General features: G+C 36.1%; 2 protein-coding genes across 2 annotated transcripts in view; one reads left to right on the top strand and one right to left on the bottom strand.

Annotated features, from left to right (window-relative positions):
- LOC132133791 (neuron navigator 2-like) overlaps positions 1–15751 on the top strand; it is a 72623-nt gene extending 56872 nt beyond the window's left edge. The window contains exons 15-37 of the mRNA XM_059546763.1: positions 1146–1514; positions 2677–2837; positions 3640–3816; positions 5475–5527; positions 5873–5896; positions 6273–6347; positions 8616–8699; positions 8901–9027; positions 9113–9279; positions 10273–10439; positions 11056–11136; positions 11652–11805; positions 11926–12073; positions 12176–12273; positions 12358–12453; positions 12542–12710; positions 12797–13032; positions 13218–13372; positions 13458–13529; positions 13701–13897; positions 13997–14115; positions 14190–14393; positions 14546–15751. Coding sequence (XP_059402746.1) covers positions 1146–1514; positions 2677–2837; positions 3640–3816; positions 5475–5527; positions 5873–5896; positions 6273–6347; positions 8616–8699; positions 8901–9027; positions 9113–9279; positions 10273–10439; positions 11056–11136; positions 11652–11805; positions 11926–12073; positions 12176–12273; positions 12358–12453; positions 12542–12710; positions 12797–13032; positions 13218–13372; positions 13458–13529; positions 13701–13897; positions 13997–14115; positions 14190–14393; positions 14546–14665 — 3253 coding nt within the window. The 3' untranslated portion in view covers positions 14666–15751. The remainder of the gene's footprint in view (positions 1–1145; positions 1515–2676; positions 2838–3639; positions 3817–5474; positions 5528–5872; positions 5897–6272; positions 6348–8615; positions 8700–8900; positions 9028–9112; positions 9280–10272; positions 10440–11055; positions 11137–11651; positions 11806–11925; positions 12074–12175; positions 12274–12357; positions 12454–12541; positions 12711–12796; positions 13033–13217; positions 13373–13457; positions 13530–13700; positions 13898–13996; positions 14116–14189; positions 14394–14545) is intronic.
- Positions 15752–16556: 805 nt separating this feature from the next.
- LOC132133255 (homeobox protein DBX1-B-like) lies at positions 16557–19613 on the bottom strand. The gene is made up of 4 exons (XM_059546053.1): positions 19144–19613; positions 18829–18930; positions 17333–17535; positions 16557–17234 (listed from the first exon to the last, which is right to left on the bottom strand). Exons 1-4 carry the CDS (start codon positions 19490–19492, stop codon positions 16929–16931), a joined length of 960 nt encoding a protein of 319 aa, XP_059402036.1. The 5' UTR covers positions 19493–19613; the 3' UTR covers positions 16557–16928.
- Positions 19614–25230: the final 5617 nt, after the last annotated feature.

The following is a 25230-nucleotide window of genomic DNA, read 5'->3' as shown; positions in this document are numbered from 1 at the left end:
ACACAGCAGTTCTCAGCTGGGTTGTGTGAGTTCCAGAATATTCCCCTCCTTGGGTGCTGGACGACGTTCATAGGACTTACTGTTTATCTGAGCGATTTGATGTTGGTTGAGATTCTGAGGCTTGAAAGGCGTCTTCTGGCCACCACAAATGCATTTTCCTTGAGCTTCTTGATGTTTCTCTAAGACATGGAACAGACGATGAGGCTAGTGTTTGTTCTAGCTGATTAGCTCTGACTGATTGCTCTCCTAGCTAGTAGAACCAGACTACAGAACGACTGATGTTATCTGACCAGGCAGTCCATGAAGTAAGGAGAAAAATCTGAGCTGCCAGAGTTTCCTTATCTCATATTTTTCTTTGTGAAGAACTGGGGTGTCCATCCTGGATGGCCAGTGGCCTGCAGAGTTTAGCTTCATCCTGCCTCAACACCCTTGCTTGGAAGTTTATAGTGAGCCCGGAGACCTGAAGGATGGTTCAGGGTTGTTTAATTAGGACTGGAGCTAAAATAGTTCAGTTTACTTACTTTGCTAATCAGTAGCATAACAAAAAATATCAATACTTCACTGTTTCATTAATGTATCAGTAATGTTGCAGTGTATCATTAATTACATTTTTATATGAACAGTCAGTCTATAAATAGACTTATGTTTCACAAACCAAAAACAGACATTAGATTAATAATTCCTACTTCATTTTGAAATGAACTGACTCATGATTCAGTGAGGGTAATAATTGTGATCTTAGTAATAGCTATCAAACTGCTAACTTACAAGCAACTTTGTGAATCTTTTTGAGAAACTGATAACTTGCAATCGGGTTTGAGACAGTTTCATGAATCTTTTTGACTGACTCATTAAAAAGAACCAGTTCATAGTGGAAAATTGGTAATTGCTGGCTGTGCCATAAAAACGAATTATCTGACTGAATGAATGGTTAAAAAGAACCGGTTCATTAGAATAATTTTTTTGTGAATCTGAAATTACAGAGTTATGTAAAAGAGTAGTGTGATACTGGCATGCAGTCTACTCTAATGAAACCTAGATCTTCCGTTATTGTCATAAATGTTAACTTTTTGTTGCATTTTCAACCATTTCCCCCTGATTTTATTAATACTATTTGTTTAATTTCTTTCTTCCTTTGCATCCAGACTCTTTGGTAACAAATCTTGCAACAAGCAAGCTCCGGTCACCACCATGGAGAACATGAAGAGCTCCACCATCATCTCCAATCCTCATGCCACGTCCATCCAGCAGAATTATTCTCTAACCATGCCATCAGTTGCCAGTGAAGGCAGCGACCCATTCTACAGTGACAGTCTGATGGTGCTCTCTGGGTGTCATGGAGAGCAGACCCTTTCCTCTATGACCTCCAGCCCAGGATCAGCTTTCTCTCCTTGGGGAGGCAGGGATGGATTGGACTCCAACCACTCCAGTACTGACTATATAGATGTTACCTTGGGAAAGGAAGATTTATGTCTTAATCAGACCAACAGTGTCCGAACTGGCCTCTCAGACAGGTGAGAAACTGATTGTTCAACACAGGATTTTTCCAGCTGTTTGTGACTTGAAAGTTGGGTTTATATCTCTTGTGATGATCTATCTTTCCTTCCACCTACTCCTCTTTAATTATTTCTTTATCTCCTCTCCTTTTTCTGTCACTTTTATCTGCCTCTTATTGTTTTGTCTGCCTCATACCCTTCTCTAGCCCTTACTCATCCCCCTCTGCTAGCCCTAAATGTACCCGCAACACACTCACACGGAAAGAAGACAGGTATAGCAGTCTTTGTGGTAAAATGGTCTGTTTTGCTTTGTGTTTTGTGTGCTTTGTGATCAGGGTTCCTGATTGTGACTACAAAAAATACAAATTTGTAACAGTAATTTGAAGGGGGGAAATTAGATAGGAAAACTTAGTTTGTACTTCTGTACTTAGTTTTGTTCTTTCCATGTTCTTAATGTTTTTAGAATGACAGTAAACCTTCCTCGATTCCTTGATTCCTTGAAATGACTCTTTTGAACTGGTTCTTTTTAACGATTCAGTCAAAACAATTCACAAAACAGCCACAGACTCATTTTTGAATCAGACTTGCTCTGTCAGTGAACAGTGACTCCCTCACTAAACCACAAATTATTTTTTATTTATGTCTACAATAAACAGAGAACAGATACTTGGAATTAATAATACGTATTTGCATCAGAGATTTTGTGCAATAAGTCATATTTTGATTCTGTAAATCTAAATCAAATTTTTCAGCCAAAACAGTGATTTTGTAATTAATTTAAAATTAATTTAACTCCTAAATATTGTTGTTGTTGTTTGAGCCAGTGGCCCCCTAGTAATTGATTCAGTCTAAAGCCCTGATTATGTCTATAGTATACCAGTATACTTATAATATGCGAATGCAGTTTGTGTTAACTGGGTTTTGATTTGTTTAGTACACAATATGGTATTTATTTTGAAATATACCTGTTGACCTGGTTAAATAATGTAGTATGCAAATAATCATGAGAGTTTGGAGCTGAGGACTTGGGTTTTCTGTTACCGACCTTAGATTGGATAGCTGTGCTTATCCCTGGCATTGTGACATTTATCTTGGAACTGTTTTCATGAGAATTTTCATGGAAAAGAGAAAAACAACACTGCATTTCACAGACTCATATACACTTGTTTTTAACCTGCAGGTATGGCTATGTGCCTCAGGTCAAAGGTCATGAAGAGGCCCGTGATTGGCTATGTTCACTCTCAGCTGTTGGGCTTCCAGATTCAATTGGCTCTTCCTACTACACCCCTGCCTCTGCACTCAGCTCGCCCTCCGACACACGCTTCAACTTTAGCGCACTTGGTAAACACAAGAAAATATGCGTAATCACAGTTTTATTTTTGTTACTATAGGGTTTACACTTTTATAGTATGCACAATCTATCGCTACATTACTGATTACGATTATTGACCAGTATTGATATTGGTGGGTGTGTTTATATATATTTATAATTTGTATATACGTGTACCTCAACCAATGCTGATAAATTTAATATATATATTTGTAAACTTATCGGTTGATATTGGATATTGAATTTTACTTGTTCATTTACCTTTTTTGTACATTAAGATTACCTTTGCTATTATCTATGATGATCTAAAGTTAAAATGGAAAAAAATAAAAACACAATTTTAGTTAAACAATGTTAAATCAATGTAATCTAGAAAATACGATATCCATGAATATCCATTTTTCATACAATGCATTATAATGTTTTAATGCTTTAAAAATAGATTTTAAGGTTTTTGTTTATTTTTCAGACAAAATATAATATTTTAATATCAGCCATTTATTGGTTATTGGCCATAACATGAAAATGATTACCGATATATCGGTATCACCCAGAACTTAAATAATGGTGCATGCCTAGATCAGATGTAAAATATCATTTTATTTAATTATGTTGGATTATTACCCAATACTAGCAGCAGACTTAATGCAGTTCAAATTTTATTTGAAGTTAATATTAAGTTTTAAGTTAGAATTGTAAATTTTATTAAAAGTTTTCATTTGCTTATGCTTTAGCTAAAATATCTACTAGTCTCTCCCTTATTGTGAACTTTGAATGTTTTTTTTAACCTTGATCCCTGTATTGACAATCCAGGCAGTCCCACCACAGCTTCTCAGATAGCAACTTTGCATGGCACCAATGGTCAGGGCAATCACAACAACCCGTGCGACCCCTACAGCGACCCACGTTTGAGGAACACCTCGATGAGCATGGAGGAAAAGAGCCGCACTATGAGTAGCTCCGGATCGTTCCGTGAGGGCCTAGAGGAAGGTGATACTTCAGAATGATTTTGATTGATCAAAATAAACGTTTGTGTATTTGTGCGTTTTGTGTAAGAACACTAAATATGAGCTAGTATCATATGAATGTGTTATTTCTGTCTGCTGACAGAATTTACTATCAAAGCTTAATCCATAACATCATGTTTTTGGAAAATAGTAAATAGACCTTCATTGTTCTGTTTGCTAATAACTAAATATAAGTTGTCATTAATGTTAGGGCTTTTGACAACGTCAAGCTGCAACTTGTGTCCTTGCTTGCACCAAAGCATAAGCAAACAAAGAGCAGCATTGTTGGCCTGGCAGCCTTTACCCCACAGTTAATGTTGATTTGATGATTAACTCGCCTGCATTGGCTCAACACCACTTGTCCCAAGGCTCTTTTGCTTTCTGCATGTATGATTCATGTCTTTGTAAGGTAGTGATGGTGTTGATTTCAATGTGCCAGTGAACTTAAGCAGCGATGTTCAGGCTTGTAAAAAGAACGCCAGTTGCTGTTTGCAATGATGCATGTCCTCAATTTTATGAAGTTTTTGAAGGTTTTTTTTTTTTTTTTTTGCATTAAGTCTGTTTGTTATTGTCGTAAAAAGGAAAAAGTTGACTCAGAGAAGAATTGCCGCTAAATAAATTTGTATTTGTTGAAATTAATGTGCACTGCAAACCTTTAAAAGCATTGTGATGGCACCATGGTACAATGTTGGTATTATAGTACATTGCTATACCATGGTATTAAATAATTACTGTATTCATGTACCATGATATTTACATGGTATTATTTGAATAAATACCATGATAGACTGTTCAAATTGAGAAATTTCTATTTAGATTATTTTATTATTTTATTATTAATATATAAAATATTTATATATTTTATTTATTTATTTATTTTAAAAATTATCATGGTTTCCACAAAAATATTAAGCAGCACAACTATTTTTTAACAATGTTAATAATCAGAAATGTCTCTAGAGCACCAAATCAGCTTTCTAAAGAATCATGTGAAACTAAAGACTCAGTATTGGAGCTAAAAAAATGATCTTTAACAACTTTTATTTAAAAACAGTCATTCTTGTCTTGGCCTTTTGTGTGGGGTTAAAACTCCCCCTTAAGCAATTTCTCTGGACCGTGAAGAAAACGTTTGTTCATTGAGATTAGTCATAAAGACCGATCCCTTTTTGCAACCTCAAAAGCTGTTTAGTTTAAGCATCACTTGACATAGATAGCTTTCATTTTGAAAATACAATGAGAGGAACACACTCATAATTATTTTCGAATATGCATGTGATGAAAGGAATTTATAACCTTGTATCACAATGGCAAATTGAATGACCTTTTGAATCCAAAAATGATTCATAGTACGTTTATTTTGGCACACTTTTGTTGCCTTTTGTTTTTGCTACGGTTTTTGGTTTGGCAGAAACAGATATCAAGAAAAAACATACTTGCACATATAACTCATCAGAAATATGCTGGCCATAAAGGTATTGTTTACTTAACAATAGCCCATTTTATGGTGATAAGCACTTTATGGTGTTTCAGCTTATGATATTTTACTTTTTCATGCTAGTTTTTCAATGGCTCACGTTCTCCTGCAATACAAAACCAGTTTTGATTGAAGTTATTTTGACTGTATTTTTCTTCTTTCCACAGTTCATGGCTCATCTTTGTCTCTAGTCTCTAGCACATCATCAGCTTACTCTACGGTGAGTCAAAAGATTGAATTGATGCTAAATGTTAAAATTCAATGGCTCTTTCTCATGTTCGGGCCGTCTTGTGATACTTTTGTTAGCTTTACAAACTTACATGTTAGCTGTAAAAACTTAAAGAAGTGCGTCAAGTTTTCACTGTTAAAATCAAGTACGCTTTATGGTCATGAATGAGAAATAATAAGCAATTGCATTACAGGTAAGAGAAATTAACCGTTGTTTAAACTGTACGTTTATCAGGTAAAGAAAAAAAAATCTACATGGTGACTTCTCTTAGGTAGATGCTCCAAAGCATTATTCCAAACCATTAATCTCTGTCTTTTCTTCTTTTTCTATCTCTAGCCTGAGGAAAAGGCTCAGACGGAGGTGAGAACAGCATCCTTCATTCTTATTATGTAAATGATTGACTGTGTTGCACATGGGAGCCGGTAGACTGTCCAAAACACTGTTGTTCTTCGCTGGTTTATAATTTGAAACACACTTTGATGTAACTCTCCTGAACCTTTGAAAATGTCTGGGTTTGTCATGACGGTCTTTGTGGTAACTGTCCTTGATATCTACTTTTTAATCTCTGTGTTTTATGTCTCCTACCAAAGTTTCCCTTCCATGCTGATCAAGGGCTAGTCTCTCCTTAGCACATTATTATAAGAGAAACCACAAACTGGTCTCATGTTAGCATCAGAAATCAGCTTCTAGCAACATATAACTTGTGTTTGAATAACTGAATGGAATGTGTGTTTAGATCCGTAAGCTGAGGAGGGAATTGGATGCGTCGCAGGAGAAGGTCTCGGCTCTCACAACACAGCTCAGTGCCAATGTGAGTACACTGGACAGTCATTTTGGCACAATTACCCACAATACACCTTCAATAAATACTGAATTTCTTCTTTCTTTCAACTAGTTTTCATTCATATTCAATTCCAAATCTGCATAGCATAGCTTTTGAGCATCAAGCATCATTTAAAAGAAATTTGTATTTGATAAAACTTCACATTGTGAGATGTATATATATAATTTTTTATTATAATTTTTATTTATTTAATAGTTCAGTTTATTAAAATCACATTTATCTTTATTTATTTCTGCATTTATTTATTTATTTAGCAAAAAATAAAAAGGACGTAAACAGGCTTCCATAAACATCTGCTAAACACATTACCTATATATTAACATCAGTGCTCATTGGTTCAGTTGGCAATTTTTAAAAGGTTATTGACTTTGGAAAATGTGAGGTCATCAAATATGTGGTTAATAGTTATAGAACAACTTCATGTTGGATTTGTACCATGCTGTAGTCTTGACTTTTGTACATCTTTATCAGGGAAAATAGTGATTTAGCCTTTGTTCTAGTCTTTTGAAATTTTTCCAACTGCCTGCATCATATTGAGTAAGACGGTGTTTGATTGCGTGTGTGTGTGTGTGTGTGTGTGTGTGTTTGTGTGTGAGTGTGTGAAAGAGAGAGAGATGCACCTTTAAGTGGAATTATTTGCTCAATAACAACAGATATGACAGCCTGCATTTGGCCTACACAAACTAATGAATCGTCACATCCTAAAACCCCTATCCATCTGTCAGCTCTCATACAGGCTTTACAAACAAAACTAGAGGCTTTTGCCCTACTGGGTGTTTGTTACTGCTATTCTGCTTGGACGCAAACCCTTTGAGGAAGCTATATTGAAGGTTATCTGATGTTTGAAACAGCACATGCCCAAACACAAACCTCTGACTCCCTCCGATGGAAGTCATCCAGATCTCCAGTCCCTTTATTATCGGCTCATGTTGCATATGATACGCTTGTTGTGTTGTGTATGAGTGTGGTTGCTATTTTTTGGCAGCTACAACTGAGCAGAAATCTAAGGTACACAACACATCGTCCTCGGTGTCCCAGTACGTACACAGTTCATCACCTCAAGATGTTGACAGGCAAGGCTAACCCCAGTCGAACAGTTATCTGGCATCCTCGGAATCATTACCCATCTTTCAGGAGGGTCTGTGAGAGGACTAAACCAAACCAAAGCCTCTCAGCAATAGCAAGAGCCACAGCTGCAGCTCAAAGTGCCAGAGTAAATGGAGCAAGCGAGAACTCACTGAGCTGGGCTGAAGATCTTGGACTGACTGCTCTGTTTGACTTTTAGAGCTAGTTGTTTAGTATGATGTTACCCTGAGGAAGTTTGTGCTGATGCTTGGTGTAAGGATTCTGTTTGTTGGTTTGGACTCTTGAGTTTAATAAGTTTTGAGCGTGTGTTTTGTGCATGTTGTGAAATATTATCACAATCTTTCTAACTTGCAGTTGAAAGTAATATTATAATATATTTAGATATATTATGTATGTGCATAGTGTGTGTGTGTGTGTGTGTGTGTGTGTGTGTGTGTGTGTGTGTGTGTGTGTGTGTGTGTGTGTGTGTGTGTGTGTGAAATATTAATTGTCTAATATTATCAATTTATCTTGCAGTTGTAAGTAGTATTATTTAATATGAAAATATATTATGAATAAACTTATGTATAAAAAATACATAATCTGTTATATAGATCTATAATATATTTTAGTGATTTTTATATATGTATGTAATTATAAGAGAATTATTAAAAAAGGATCATAGTAGATGTATAAAACAGTTAACAGAGTATAGTTAATTTTATTTTTTTATTGTATTAGTATTATTTGTCGTTTTGTAACTTTATTTATTTTTTTTCATTTGTATTTTGTATTTGTTTATGTAAAAATATTTCATGTATTTATAGTATGTTCTTGGTTTTTGTTGACATGAAATGAGGTTGTCGGTCTTTAAACTGGCAATGGAATTTTTTTTATACTCCAGTTTCTGTATCCTCTAAATGTCATCTTAAAAACCTGAGTTCTTGCCACAACTTGTCTTTATCACAAAACTCACTCTCATAAGACATATTTGGATCCATTACTGACAAGCAGCAACACACAATTTTCTAGAAATGTGATCATATTTTAGTTGACTTCTCGTCATCTGGTTTAACTCTACCACTCCTTTGAGTCTTTGTCAATTTTCGCCATTTTGCTTATTAAAATAAAACTGATTTACTTTGTAAATGAAATTGTGTGTGTCCTCAGGCTCACCTTGTGGCGGCTTTTGAGCAGAGTTTAGGAAACATGACCATCCGGCTGCAGAGCCTGACGACGACAGCAGAACAAAAGGTGTGTGTGAGAAAGATCGTGTTTTATTATTTTTGTGAGAATGAGAATTTCCAAAGTCCTCATGGAGACACTATAGCCTAAAAAAACACAAGTTGGAATGAAAAAGTTTCATAAAGAGTCCTTAAATGGTATCTCAATTGGTCTCTTAAAATTTATTATTGTTAAATATCATTAAAATTGTTTAATATCACTTATTTGCAGGACACAGAGCTAAATGACTTGAGGAAGAACATTGAACTCCTTCAGAAGCAAAACTCAGCGACTCAAGCCACAATCAGTGCAGTCATTAACACACCAGACCCAACTTTAACAAACCGCATTAACAAGGGTGAGATCTCAATACCTATAGTAAAATAAAATAAACAGGATCCCATGTATTGCCTATGCTTCATTCATTGGCTATGCTTCCGCAGTTTCTCTCGACTCTGTCAACGGCTCGCCTCAGTCTCAGCGAGAGTTGCAGATCCACAGACAGCCCTCATCGGACAGCGTCTCCAGCATGACCAGTGCCACCAGCCATTCCAGCATTGGCAGCAACCTGGAGCTGGACACTAAGAACAAAAAGAAGAAGAAAAGCTGGGTAAATGTTCAAACCCATCCATCCAATACAAAAAAAACATGGTTCTCTCTCACATTTCTTTAACTAAACAGACTAGGTAGAGTAAGATCAGTGCTAGATTGGATTGTTTATTTATTTTAACCTTTTAAATGTTTTTTTTTTTTTCATTTGTTGATGTTACATGTCATCAGCCTTCATGTGGTGGAGGAAAGGTGAATACCTATGAAAGAAAAAATGTCTTACTAGTACTTAAAGGATTACTCCACCGTAAAATGAAAATTTTAGTCACAAGCCTACCGGTTTTCATCCAAAATATCTTAAATTGTGTTCCGAAGATGAACAAAGCTTTTATGGGTTTGGAACGACATGAAGTGATTAAGTGATTGATGACAAAATGTTCATTTTGTGGTGGAGTAACGGTAACCCTTTAAGTGGATTTTACTTAGAATTGTGGGTTGATATTTCTTGGCATTAGGTGTTAGCTTTTCTTGAAAAATGTAGAATAAATATCGGTCATCGATATCATAAAATCATTTGTCCTCTTGCATTCAGGCTGAATCGTATGGTGGAGGAAAATTACCTGATAACTACGTATGCAATGCTAACCTTGTTGTCGAAGTGCTGACATTGTGCAGTTTTAGAGCTGGAACCAGTGTTTTTCATCACTAGATTTATCTGATTTATGTCACACAGGTGATCTCCCCTCCTTCAGAATGTGTCATAGACTGGATCCAAACATTTTATGATAATATTATAGACTCTGTTAACTGTTAGAGCCAGTGGTGTTTTAGCTACATTGTATTGAAGTATGTTTTTGTCTGATTTTCCCTGTGCTTTCATGTCATGGTACAGGTGTATGAGGTACGATGGGTTAAATGACCCCTTCACATACATTTTTATACCCCTGAAATATTTAAAAGGGACAATTCTTAAAGATAAACGTGAAAAAAGGATACTAATTACTAATGGCTGTGTTTTGAACGTTTCTTAGTAACAGATTTGTTTCTTCCACAGCTGCAGAGCTCCTTTAAACAAGCATTCGGGAAGAAGAAGTCTCCCAAATCGGCATCGTCTCACTCGGACATTGAAGAAATGACAGACTCTTCTCTTCCATCTTCACCCAAACTCCCCTTTAACAGCTCGACAGCCTCTTCTCCCATGATACGCAACTCCAACTCCCTGTAAGCTCCTCACATCAGCAAAAGCAACAATTTTAATATCAAATATTGAATGCATTATTATATTATAATTTCTAGAATAAGAATAGTTTTACAGCAAACCCAGACTAAACCCAAAATTCTGTGAGCGTACAGTAGCTACATGAAACAATTATAATAATTTAGTACTATTTATTTCTATATTAGTATTATTATAAATGTTATTTATTGTTTATAAATGTATCTATTTTAGTTAGGTTCTTATAATAATATTTATTATTATGTCTTATTTTTCCGTGGTAATAATAATAGTCCGGGTCTCGCTGGGCTTGGTTCAGGTAGCACACCTCTAACCAGAAGTTTTCTGAAATATTAGATTTTTCTTAACCTTCATTTTTGATGGAAGAAAGATTTATAACAGACAAGCACCATTTACAGTGTGATTTGGTCTAGAACTTGGTAGTGTTTTTGGAAAGTAACACCCGTTTTATAAACTAAAAAGTTACAAACTCCCAAATTTTATGTGGCTACATCGTAACTCTCAATGTGATGGCACTGTCGGATATAACTCTTTATAGATGATGCAACGTGGAGCACCCTCAGAGATTCTCTCATGGTTGATATATGTGTATGTTCATAGTCCTCAACTGTCCTCCCTGTCTGCACACGGGCCTGTCTGGGGCTGTAACAGCAAGTCCATGAGGTCTGCCTCACTGGCACGGTAAAGGGAATGGCACAAACAATACCAAAATTTCTCAATCGCAGATGATCAGTTCCCTGAACAATATATCACAGACAGATGTTCAACCAATGACTCATAAATTAGTCAGTCTGAGCAATTAACAATTGCAACACTGTGCCCTGATTCATAAATAATTTAGTATTGTTGCTATTTCTGTTCCGAGGTTCATGCACTACTTACAGTTCGTTGATGGAAAATTCACTTTCACAGTTAATCAATATTTGATGATTTGTCCAAATCACAAAAACAATGAACTAATCTTAAAAACAAAACACCCTACTAATTGTATCTGTATTTTTCAAATATGTTTTGTATAATTTTAAGGTTATGCATTTTATTATTTGTGTTTTAAATTGTTTTGCTTTGTGTGTATTTGTTGTTGTTGTTGTTTTAGTAAGTTGTTTTAATTTAATTTAGTTTAGTTTTGTTAATTCGTTTTGAACTAATCTTGTTTATTTTCTTTATTTGTTTGATATTGCATGTGTTTGTCACAGGATCTCTGAGTTTACAGAGAGCGAGGCCGAAACAGTCATGCAGTTGCGCAGTGAACTGCGTGATAAAGAAATGAAACTCACAGACATCAGATTGGAGGCTCTTAGCTCCGCCCACCAATTGGACCAGCTCCGAGAATCCATGAACCGCATGCAAGTGAGCATCTGCTTTAATAGGACAATATATTTAATGTGCTTGTACATAATTATACTCGCATATATGTTCAATATGTTTCATGTGGAGGCTAATTTTTTTTCTTGTCATAAAATTAATTAGATTGAGATCGAGAGGCTGAAAGTGGAGAATGACCGCTTAAGAATAGAGAGCCGAGGCAGTGGTAGCAAAGCTCCTTCTCAGATGTCCATCTCCCCTTCTTCTGTGGGCATTTCATCTCAACTAAGCCTCACAGAATCCACCAGCTTAGGTATAAAAGACTTCCTAACTTCAAGAATTGTAGTGTTGATAATGAAATTTGTAATAATGAAGTTTGAAAGTAGTATCATTGAAATTCTCCGATGGATTATAGATATGTTGCTAGAAGACAGTGGAGATGGAAGTTCCTGGAAAGAGGGACAACATGTGAAGGTCGTGGTCAGTCTAGAGAAAGATCCAGAGTGGAAAGAGGTACAACTCGAGACTTTTCAGCAAAGAAAACTCAATGATCTCATCAGCGTCACTTCAAGCTCTTTTTTGTACTGCTTTTGGCAGGAATGCAGACCTTCTCAGTTCTTGCTGGGCTGCATTGGTGTCAGTGGAAAAACCAGATGGGATGTCCTAGATGGGGTAGTCAGACGTCTCTTTAAGGTACAAAATACTTAGACAGCTCTAAGCTGAAATCATAGGAAAAAACTTCTACACTACACAATATGTCATGTTCCTTTCACTCCAACAGGAATATATCATCTACATAGATCCTATCACACAGCTGGGTCTGAACACAGACAGTGTGATGGAGTACAGCATTGGAGACATCCATCGTGGCAGTGATGCAGACACACCAGAACTCCTGCCATGCGGTTATCTTGTAGGAGAAAGCGATACCATCTCTGTCAAGCTGAAAGGTACGATTGTTGCTCTTCACACAACATATACCACTGCATATATTGACAACAGGTCTCTTACAGAAACCTTTTCTCTCCATCTGCAGACTTGTCTGTTAATAGTGAAGACAGTTTGGCATTCGAGGCGCTCATTCCGAAGCCGGTTCTGCAGCGATACATCTCTCAGCTTGAGGAGTACAGACGAATAATCTTTTCAGGGCCTTCTGGCACAGGGAAAAGCTTTCTAGCCAGCAGACTGGCCGAGTACATGGTCCTAAAAGAGGGAAAACAGCTGGAACACCGCGCAATCGTCACTTTCAATATTGATAACAAAACTACTAAGGTCAGTTAAACTGATTGAATTAATATTACAGAACTTAATAACAGATTTATATCCTATTCACTTAATAATTGTAATTTTTTGTTAAATTGTGGGCTTATGATTTATTCAAGTGCTACAAAAATCCAAGGTTTTGCTTTCAGCATGTTGGAAATTTCCAGTAATAAAGCACAGTGTGTTTTATATAGGAGCTGAAGCAGTACTTGTCCAACCTGACAGACCAGTGTAAAAACAGTGTACATACTGTTGACGTGCCTGTGGTGCTTCTACTGGATAACCTTCACCACGTCACCTCACTGGCTGAGATTTTCAACAGCCTGCTCAACTGCAAGAACCACCAGTGGTGAGCAGCACACACAATCTTTGAAAAAGATTCATGTATATTCATGTAGAGTTCATCTATATTCAATTGTATTGTTTTCTCACAGTCCTTACATCATTGGAACCATGAATCAAACCCCATCACCCACTCCAAATCTACAGCTTCATCATAATTTTAGGTATCATCTCATTCAGATTTCAATTTGCTATTAATTATTCAAATTCATTTTCTAGTTTATATCATAAAAATGCTTTACCCCAAGTCTCCACGAGAGGTCACGCAAGCATTATTTTGCTTATTAAACATGGCTAAAGGTGGATGTGGTCTTGTACCTGCTCTCTTTTTTCAGATGGATTTTATGTGCCAATCATACTGAGCCAGTGAAAGGTTTTCTGGGTCGGTACTTACGACAGAAGCTTCTAGAAACCGAGATCAGCAGTCGTGTGAGGAACAGCGAGCTAGTTAAGATTATTGAGTGGATCCCATGTGTTTGGCATCATCTCAACCGCTTCCTGGAAACACATAGTTCTTCTGATGTCACAATTGGTGAGTGTGGATCACAAAATCACAATTTTCTGTAGGCCTGAAACTTTTCTTAACTGTCTTAATATACTGATTTGTGTAAAACATCTTTGTCCATCACAGGACCTCGACTCTTTCTATCCTGCCCAATGGATGTTGAAGGCTCAAGAGTGTGGTTCACCGATCTGTGGAACTACTCCATCATCCCCTACATGCTGGAGGCTGTCAGAGAAGGACTGCAGGTAAGGTGCCTTCCATCATTACAATACTGGAATGCTAAAGCAAATAAACAAACAACTGTACATGTGTTCTGCAGATGTATGGACGTAAGGCAGCATGGGAGGACCCGGCAAAGTGGGTGTTGGACAGCTTCCCTTGGGTGGCAAGTCCACAGCAACATGAGTGGCATTCCCTGTCGCGACTTCGGCCAGAGGACATAGGGTTCAACGGGTACAGTATGTCTCAGGACGGCAGTCCAGGCAAGCAACCTGCTCAGGGAAAATCAGAAGACGACCCACTGGTAAGTTTTAATTGATATTTGCTCATAACATTTTTGTGACATGCAGAGCACAAATTCTGTGTGTGTGTGTGTGTGTGTGTCTGTAAGTGTGTGTGTGTTTATATTTATATATATATCGTTTACCATGTAATAACCTGTTCCTATTACCACAGATGAATATGTTAATGAGGTTGAAGGAGACCGCTCACTGCGCAGGGACAGAGAGCTATGACAGTGATTCCACCACCAACAGTCACCAAGATGACATGCTGGACTCTTCTGAGACCTTTTAATATCAAATGTGGCTTTTATATTAACCTACAGGGTGCTTGTAACTTTAGACCAGGGTGCTGGAAACCCTGAAAAAGCATTAATGCTCAGTAAGTCACATCACACACTAATCATCACCTGAAATGCAAGAAAAAAAACATGTTCAAAAGTAAAATATTCATCAGAGATTGTCTTTTTTTTTTAATGGACACTAGATGGCGGTATAGCTATGTTCAAAAAGGAGACAAACCTAGTTGAGCTGTAGCAGCTCCTTTTAAATTCAAAACTGTTGCCAATTCATGTTTATTTTCAGTCATAAATTAAACTATATGTTTAAATAGTATCTAATGTTGATTGATTTTATTTACTAGTGAACAACTTTGGTGCTGAACTTTATAATAATGCCTTAAAACTCTTGTTATAAATTGAGACAGGCTTGCTTATGTCTTAAAGAGTTGTAACTTAATACAAATAATGCAAGGACATTATAGCCTTCAAATGATGCACTATCCATGGGACCTAACAGAGAAATATATTGGAAATATGCACTAAATTGTGTTTGCCTTTTAGCAACAAAAGACAGTTTGGGTAACACACATGCATAACATAAAGAGATGTTTGGAAAGTATTGATAACATTGAAAGCAAACAAGATATATGGTTAGGCTACATTATAAAATATCTTATCAAAGTTCTATTATTTTGTAGCAGGAGCATAGTTTGTGCCTTTTTGTGAAGTAAAATAATATCTATGCAATATTGTTATGTTCAAAGAATATTTAACTTTGTTGCGACAGAGTCTCTCGTAAAACTTTAGTCAACAACAGAAAAAGTTTTACCAAACAATCTCAATGATTAAAACCATTACAGAAAATATAGTGACTTTATTACATTGCAATACTAAAGATATCAATAAGACTTCAAATCAAAACTGACCACACTTTTATATATTTTTATAATTCTACAAGGACAACTGTAAAAATGAGTCTACTTTGTTCAGTGTGAGAGAATGTTTATCTAAAAAATACTATTGTCAATGGTTAAGGTCTGTAAATACTGAAGATCATGGAGATCTGTGTGATGTGCTTTAGCCTGAATTGGGGGTTATGTGTCTTCTACACGTGAAAACATTTGTGTGGAAAATAAAGAAAATTAGTAATATATGAAAATAATAATTTAAAAAAAATTGCTACTAGTGTCTGCTTATAAATTGCTGGTAAGTTTAAAAATAAGAGTGAATTTTGATTGAGTTTGTGAATATTTTCATTTGTACTATATTGTAAATATTTGCCTCATGTTTTATTTGTGTAGTCTTTAAGAGGAAATGTTTTATGTAAAGTTGTTGTTAATGTTTAATAATCTTTTCCAGTCTCAACTTGATTGCATACAACCATTTTTGGAATAAATGTGATCATTTTCCTGCCCATCTATGGTTCTCTTTCAGTTATTCGGGGGGAAACTGTCAAGGGTTGTGTTTTTTCAGAAGTTGGGGAAGAAGTAAACAAGTAGTGCCATTGTTTAATTCACCTTATTGGCAGGTATTGTAATATTGGGGACCATTAACTACTAGGAAATGTGATACATTGTGGCTTATCAGTGTTTTTTTTTTTTAGTAATACGTAAAATAATATGATACCTTAGATTTGCATCCAGAGACCCCTCTCAAGATTTAGCACAAATCATATGAATTTGTACGAATGAGGTCGCACAAATTCATAAAGCGTAGTAAAATATGTACGAATTTCCGTGAGATCAGGCTGTCTTAGATACAAATATTGCTTATATAGGTTATGAAAAAATTTCATGATTTCCATTTGGTCAAAAATAATAGGCTACAGCTGTTGTAGGCTAGCCAGGTCATGAAAATAGCACAACATTTTATCTTCGAGGCAGACAAACAAAAACTAATTTTTTTGTATTTTGCTTTGGGTTTTTAATTTGTAAAAATATATATTTTTCACATGTATATACATTTTTTACAAAAACATCAGAATACAAAATAATATAAGACTTTTAAGTTAGAAATTTGCCATCTGTATTTAAGATTATAGACAAATGATCCCAAATCATTAAGAAAGATTATAATAATCTTGGTATAAAAATTCTATACAAATTATTCATACAAAACACTATACAAGCTGCCAAAAACGCAGCCGTTGCGACGTTCTCTCTTCAACTGAAAGATTTCCTATTAAAGTTCACACAGCTACCGTGTCAAACAACAACACTTTTCTACAGTTTTGTGCATAAACATTATTCATCGGAAATTACACAATCTGATTGATGATTATGACACGGTTATTTCCTCGTCCTCTGATTCTGAGAAGTCTGAGTGATTGCTTGAGATGACAGGCGAAGTGAAACGTAAATCTACGTTGAACTCGTGATCTCCGCGCGGCTGACAGAAAGGCGGGCGCGGGCTTTCTCTCAGGACCGCATCGTCAGTTTCAAACTTTTTTCCAACGTCGCTCAGGTCAGGGTTGGGGTTCATTTTCGTCGGCAATGTTTGTTCCCTGCAACCTCCTGACGACAGAAGCTCTCTTTCTTTAGAATTGCGCCATTTCATTCTTCGATTTTGGAACCAAATTTTTACCTGACGAGAAAGAGTTTGCAAGACATGAGAACACAGTTTACCTCAGACACCCACAAAGGTACGATATAAAAATGTGTTTGTAGACGACGTCAGTATACCTGTGAGTCTTTAAGGCCAAGCTTCGTCGCCAGTTTCTTTCTATCTGGTTTGCTGATGTACTTTTGTTTCTGAAACATCTTTTCTAACGCTTTTCGTTGCACGTCAGAGAAGACGGCCCGTCGAAGCATTCCTCTCCTCGGTTTCCCTCGAGCTGTGAGGGGCCATACGAAAGTTCCGGGAATAGGCACTGCTGAAGACGATGCTATGAGAAACAACCAAACAAACTATTTTAAAATTAACGTTTCGCTGAAGATAAGCTAATATGGGTGTTTTCTAAGAACAGGAAGTAGTCATTGGGCATGGAATGAAAGTTGGGCTTTAATGTTTTTTTTAAACCCGTCCGTTTGAGTGATACGAATCGAGGAAGCTTATTAGCACATTGCTTGGTTCCCAAAAGCATTGGTATGGTAAAAAGGGGGAGCAGTCATTCAGAGCGCTCCAGTGAAAGATAGAGGTGCTAATGAAGCGTGGACGGTAATTGTGTAGTAATGAACTGACTGAAAAAGGCTTAGGACAGGCCACTAAAGCCATATATTATGGCCACAAAAGAGATTTACACTTTAAAACTAAACACAACGGCATGCCAGAGACATTTTGAGAATACTGATGGCGGGGGACTATGTTTGCCCCCAAATATTTTCATTAAATGGACACGAAAAGCCATTCATACTGCTCAAGTTGTTTTGTTGAAGTATTCACACCGCGGTGAAAAGAATCAGTCTATTATCGCCAGTCTGAATGAGTGCACGATCCACAAGGCTATTTGTAGCCTTCATTCATTGGATTGATGGACAAGCTTAAAGCAGAATAGACCCACTTTGGTTTTATTTGAGGTATACTTAGCTTTAACCAATGTACAAATATAGTTTTCTTAATCATTACATTGTTTAGAATATATTTTAAGCAACGTTAATTTATATTGCTAGTGAACACAGTAGCCTAATTAAGAATAGAGCAACCTGTTAAGCGATTTTCATGCTGATACATGAAACCAAATCTGTGGCTTGGACGTCCCTTGAAGACTCCCCACACTCTATGCGGTCTTGTGAGAATATTGAAAGTCTGAATAGAAGCTAATAGGGGAATTAGTCCATGACTGGTAAATGCCTATCTGCAGCATGCTTAAGTCAACGACGGATCTGTGTGTGGCGGCCCAAAGGGAGCTGACCAATTGGTCATGGTGCTGAAAGCATTGTTGCCAATCAGTAACTAAGTACACTGGCTCGGTGGGAAAAGGCAGCGATGAAGAAGTGCCAACAGTTTGCTTGTGAGAGCGGACCCGCCTTAAATTGGGACCATGACAATTCCGGCTAATTTGTGGATTAGGGGAAGCGGTGCAAAATGTCAGCAGTCACTGCATTTGCTAAATAGGGCATCAAATTAGCGAGACTGATTCCACAATGTCCTACAAATAACAACATTGGAAGCAGATTCTGAAAGCCCATCAGTTGGACCGAATTAAGAAATGACACATCGATTTTTTTTAAGAACCCACCTGAGAAATATGATGCTCTGATGAATGGGTGGAATAAGGCGTCAAAGCATGGAAACGGAAATGTTTTCGCATTCATCCCTTGCACTGAAGGTGGTGGTGAAGCTATGAAACAAAATAAACTGGACTTTAATTAAATGAAATTTACAAGTTGAATGTGACATCAAATACGTTTACAACATCAATGTCGCCGTGTTCTTAATGAGCGTATTTTAAACAAAACAAAGACAAATTGCTTAGAAATGCTTAGAAAAACTATTTTTAGACGTTTTATCATTAGCATTAAGGAGATAATATATAATCATACAAGAAACTTACCTTTTCGGGTTGTTGACGCGAGAATCGCATTCACTCCGAACTTCAAGTAATTTGGATCGTTTGAAATTGATGTTTGTGGAGAGCTTGATCTTTTTGACAAAGACGTAGACATGGCGACGTGGACTGCGAAGGAGTTGTTTAGAGCTGTGCCCGGAGGAGATGCGCTTTGGGACGGGATGCTCCTGTGCATGAAGGAGGCAGGTTTGCTGATCCTCAACAGGTCCTCCACCAGGAAACTCGATTGCGTTCTGAACGCTGACTGTAAAGTGGGAGGCAAGGAAAAAGCCGCCGAGGGCCGCAGAAAGTTCGGGTACATAGCAGGTGGCGCAATAACACTTGGCAACATCATTGTCTTTTTGTTGAAAATGACAGCGAGGAATTCACGTTCTGCTACTCTCACTGCAGAGGCTCGCGTAGATTAGGGTCCAAAAGGGCAGAATGTGGAGCTCTTGCCCGTCCCTCTCTCTAACAGGGGTTTTTATAGTGGACCACTGGAGAAGCCTTTTTATGGGTGACAGCTCTAACAATGAAGTTCAACAAAATTCTCCGCTTGAGTTCCGTTTACTCTAGAGGCGGCGCGTCCGATTGGACAGAAGAACTTCGGATTGGATTAGACACCTCAAGCAAACCGTAGATAACGGCCTTTTACTAAATAAAAACAGGGACTATAAATAACCATCGTCATAGTCATGCCGTTACAAATAGGCCTATTGCTATAAAAATATACTTTCTGTTTTGATAAATGCAATGTTTTATTATTATAGGCATTCTACACCATGAAACAAATAATAAATTAAAGGAAAACCAGGCTCTAAAAAGAACCCATATATAATTTATTACTAATTAATAGTAAATTTACTAACGTTATTCAACCACTTTAATTTCAATTATCATTGCAAAATTGATCTGAAGTGAAAGCTCATAAAATCGAGTAGGAATGACAAAAAGGTTAAAGATGAAGACATTTTATAGGCTAGTGTATTATACGCCTATATTGCCCATTGCTTGTTTGATAAATAAGCTAATGCAGGATACGCTGTAAAAAATCGGAGCTTTAGGCTAAATAAAACAAAGATTATTGGATTACTTTATACAAGAAAATACCGCCAGTTTTCAAAATTTCAAGTTGAATCCATTGTGTTACTTCCTGATTTTTTGTAATTATTTGTGAAATTTAATAGAAATTTCTGAATAAAAATGTTTCTATAACTTTGCTACAACCTTTCTTTTCTAGATAGATAAATAGATAGATATTTCCGGGGGGGAAAAATCTAGACTACTAAATTTCTTTCCCTAATGGTTAACTGAATAATGCTTCATAGGTTACATACATTTACTTCCATTAAGTTAAAGAGAGTAAAAAAAGATGAAATTCATTGTGTGAGGAGCTGGGTCAGAGAAGATGCGTTGTTGCGCAACATGTGGATAAGGTTTAATGTGCTATGGCAAAGCACAACCTTTCAAGTTTTGCTGCTGAACCCGCAGGGGCAAAATACCCATGCCTACCGATAAAATATAGCCTATTATAAAACGAGAAAATGTGCAAACAAAATGATTTCTCCTTGGAGTCTTTTATTGGGACAGACGCTCTCTTCTGTAATATGCACCAAAAGAGGTGAATCCCAAAGCCTGTGGGCTAAGACCTGTGACGAATGGCGTTTGACCGCTGCTCTGTCAGGATTTGTCCCACCAGACATTCATTTTCTTGCAGCTACCTTCACATTTATCTCTGCGAAGTCAACTCGTGCGCTTTGATTTGGACAGGAAAAAAGACGAGGGGAAGACACAGTCCACGTGAGCCCTGAGCGATGACACGGCGAGTAAATCTCCATGAAATTATGCGCCAGGCGTTGCTCTTTCGCACAAATGGATTGTGATACTGACACTTTATAAAATAACTTTTTAAAACGCCATCAGCTCGACAGCCGTCTTAGTCCGTCTTGGCAACCATCTTAGTAAAAGCAGAGAAATCTTTGTTAGAGGCTTCACTGTGTGAGTAGAGTGGCTTCTCTCAAGTAATTTTGGGACAGCTTTAATTCCCTTATTACGGCCCAGTATCCCAAGCTTTTTACGACTGAGATATATATATATATATATATATATATATATATATATATATATATATATATATATATATATATATATATATATATATATATATATATATAATAAAACATGAATATATATTTATGATGCATATATCATAAAATAGATAAATAGATAGGTATATATAAATAGACACACCCATATATATATATATATATATATGTGTGTGTGTGTGTGTGTGTGTGTGTGTGTGTGTGTGTGTGTGTGTGTAGGCCAATATAACGAGAACCAGAACTTAAAATAGCAGTTGTAGCTTTATTATCAATCTATTAATCAATCTATCTTAAATCACATTAGTGATCATTGCTTCACTAAATGCAGTTATTTGTTGACAGCTTTTGCTGCTGCTTAAACAAGTATTACAATTTACCCAAATGCCATAACGGACCAGTGATAATCACGTAATTATTAAATTTTTTACCCCGACCTTTAGATTTTCATCAGTTGTTTTTAGCACCACCCGGGGCAGTCGTATTAAGACACCTTCAGAAAACCCAAGAGGACTTTTGCACGTTCAAAGCACTTTATTCTTTTTCTTGCACTTGAAATCCCTCTATTGTACATATAAAGCAGATGGTTTGCTGGAAATATAGCTTAGCCTCGGTGACCGTCACTAATTTCTGCTTGCTTTCCAAGCAATGGCACGATTGTTTTCTCTTTACCAAATACAGGGAGTGGAGCTAGTCGGGCGCTGAATTAAACTCATTAAAACACATTTCTAAGATACTATATCCACATAAATGTTCCTTGCCTCCTCTAGACACATATTAACGCCCGCGCTTTTGCAGATTGTGCAAAATCTATTCTAAGCAACTGAAGTGAAATGGCAATCCGTTTAAAGCACTTTAAAATTTCTTAGTAGCCTAATATTAACAGAAAACGAAAAAGTAGTAAAACTTAGTACTTTTATAATGTTGAAATTATGTTTTTGGTAATAGAAAATACTCCTTATAATGTATGGGGAGAGATAAATATAAAGATTATAATATCTTAAATATGTTGGTATGTACATATGATATAATTAAATGACGCAGACCAGTTAGCAACAGTAAAATATAAAATATAAAGCCTAAATCTCACAATACATGTATTGTCTCTGTATTATTATGATTATGATTTTTGCATATATTTCCGACAACCTCCGATTCTGATTTCACCATTTATGGTAACATCTTTGTTTTTATTATTATCATTATTACCTATTATTAGCCTATTACTTCTACAAATAATAATAATCTGCAAATACTGATTTAATTAAATATTTTAACACTACATTTTATTCTGGTTTTAACACCTTAAGGTTTAGGTTTTAACATTTCTGCATTAAAAATATCGCGGAAGCAAACCGAACAAAGCATTTTGATTTGCGTTCTGTCGGTTTGACAGCTTTAGCTAACAGATCAGCAACTGGAGAAACTTATGTACTATAACTTTAAGGCCAGTATTAGATCGGTTTAATTTGGCTTTGAAGCATGTTTTGGTTAAACTATTATTTCATATTTTAACTACACTAGATATAAATTACTACACCTAATATAAATAATTTTATTACATATTTATTTTTTCGCGAATGAAAGCGTGGCTGTTACGAGACTCACGTTTAATAACGTTTATAATATTAATGTTGCTCGTTCAGGTTGCAAAAATAAAAAAGGGAAAATAATTTGGGAAAATCGGAATATATATATATTATCCAAAACATTTTAACTGAAAACTTTCTTATACTTAAATAGTTAATGGGCTTGTGTGTATTTCAGTTTTTGTGATGGTTGGTCACAATACAAAATGAAAAATCAATTTCCCATGGATAATATATTTCTCATCACCCTTTGATAATACTTAATTTAAAAACATTACTATACAATATCTATCAATAGCTAATTCACCATAGGCATTTAAAAGAAAACAACCAGCTTTTGAGAGAAAGAAAATCTCACAGAATCTGTTCATTAGAGTTAAATTGGTCATGGGAGCTCAGGCCACATCAATGTGGCAAATGTATTTTCTTTTCATTTTAATCTCATAAAGTTTCACAGTTACGGCAAATCTCTTCAGAGTCCTCAGCACCTGTCAGGTTGTTTTGAAATAAAGCTTGTAAATGGCTCTAGTAAAACTGTGTTTCTGAGGAAGCCCAAGCGTTGCTACGCATCCTGAAAAAAGGAACAATACTCGTGGTTGTCAAGATCACTTTAAATTAAAGGCTTGTTGCTAACAAGTAATTACAGCTGCAAATAAAATGAGCTTTGGTCATGCTAACCCATGGCATTTTTCTTACTGATGCTCATAATAGGAAAAAGCACTTAATGAGTTTAAAATTAAAAAAAAAAAAAATTCAGTGCTTGGAGGGAGGACTCCTTATTTTAAAGTTAAATGCTTGTATGGGGCTATAGGGTTGTGTTGATAATTTGAGCCCATAAGCACAATCTTTAGCTTTGTTTTAAACCTGATCTCAGAGAGCAGGGGAGAGAACGTTGTTGAAAGGGTCCTATTGAGTATGCCTGATAAGTTGAACATGGGGCAAAGCAGACGTAGCTTGGACGCTTGTGTACTGAGGAGGAGCTGGGGTTGTTCACTGGCCACTTGAATGGAGGGACGCCAGCGCCCGTTGGCTGGCTGGTATTGATGTGGTTTAGCCTAGTAATCGGATTGAAAGTGAGCCACAGTATTTGTGTCAGTTCACATTTCGTCAAATGCATAATATGCATGGCCTTGGCGTGGGGATTCTGTATTGAGACTTTGGCTTGCAATTCAGCATTATGAAAAGGCAAAGCCTCATTTAATTCAAATATAACTCTCACTTGACCATTTACACATTGCTTTATTTGCATAACAGCAAAGATCTTTTGCCTTTTCAAGGCCTAGCTGTGTGTGTGTGCTGGTCCTATTCCTGCACTTCTCCCTGTCCAGGCCTTAAAGGGGAAAAATGTAGATACATGTGCGAATAAACGTGTAGCTTGTGAAAGAGTGGGTTTTCTCACAGGGATAAGCAAGTAGGTAAGGGTGAGAAGATGCTAGATTCTGACATTTAGCTTTTTTCCCACTGCTGGAACAATATGTCAAGTCGGATAACAAAGCAAAAGTGCTACAGTGGTGTAATTCGCCTTAAATGACATGCACTCTCACACGGTGGCACTTTTGAATGGGACTTCATTGTGGATTTTGTTACATTTCAGGATATTTAATCTCACTTTTGTTGAACTGTTTTTGGATTAAAATTTACTTTCAAAAACGAAATTGTAATAATCATTTTAAATATTTTCATGAACAACAAAAAGGCTACACTTATAAGACCAAAAGGGAGTTTATTGCCAAAGGAGAACTAGTTCCAAAAAGAACTTTTCATCCTCTTTAAATAACTTCGAAATCAATGTTTATACAATCTATTTCAGAAAAGTATAATAGTGTAACATTATTATTATTCTAATTTACACAAAACCATAAAGCCAACTCAAGAACTCTATACAAACAAAAATTCAGATAAGTTGCTGCCAAGAACCATTCAAGAAGCTTTATTGTGAGTTGTACCTATCACAAAAGAAAAAGACACCTTATAAACAGTGGCTGGCAATGACTAATACATAAAAAAGATGTTTAAAATCTTCAAGTAAAATGAAGCATGTTTTAAGACCAAGGAGAAGGAAAAGCATCTCTCCCACATAAGACCAAAAGAAACTATTTTTTGTCAACTTTGAGATTAAGAAATCTTAAGTTATATTTCAGTATATTATTAAATATATATTATATTAAATTCTATAAAAAGAATAACCTTAAATGTAAAAGATGGCAAAATAATTTCTTCCCTAACTGACAATAAATGTATTTATAATTTTTTAGTGATGTTTATGTATTAATAGAAAGGTATTTTATACAGAAAAGTTTTTCTTATTTGTAAACTTAATTTCTTCTCTGTGTGTTATCTCTGTCTGGAACAAGTAAAAATGTAATTCTGTGTGTTGACTTCATCGGTGATGTAATACTTGT

The sequence above is a fragment of the Carassius carassius genome, chromosome 50 (genome assembly GCF_963082965.1).
Source record: "Carassius carassius chromosome 50, fCarCar2.1, whole genome shotgun sequence".
Lineage (NCBI taxonomy): Eukaryota > Metazoa > Chordata > Actinopteri > Cypriniformes > Cyprinidae > Carassius > Carassius carassius.
Note: the sequence above shows the minus strand (reverse complement) of the source record. Positions and strands in the feature narration are given on the sequence as shown.

Coding starts and splice junctions, on each gene's coding strand:
- LOC132133255 (XM_059546053.1), bottom strand. CDS start 19,492: ATGATGTTGCCAAGTGTTATTGCGCCACCTGCTATGTACCCGAACTTT. Junction 17,536..18,828: donor CAGAGCATCATATTTCTCAG/GTGGGTTCTTAA, acceptor TGTTTCTCATAG/CATCGTCTTCAGCAGTGCCT. Junction 17,235..17,332: donor TTGGCCTTAAAGACTCACAG/GTATACTGACGT, acceptor CTTTCTCGTCAG/GTAAAAATTTGGTTCCAAAA.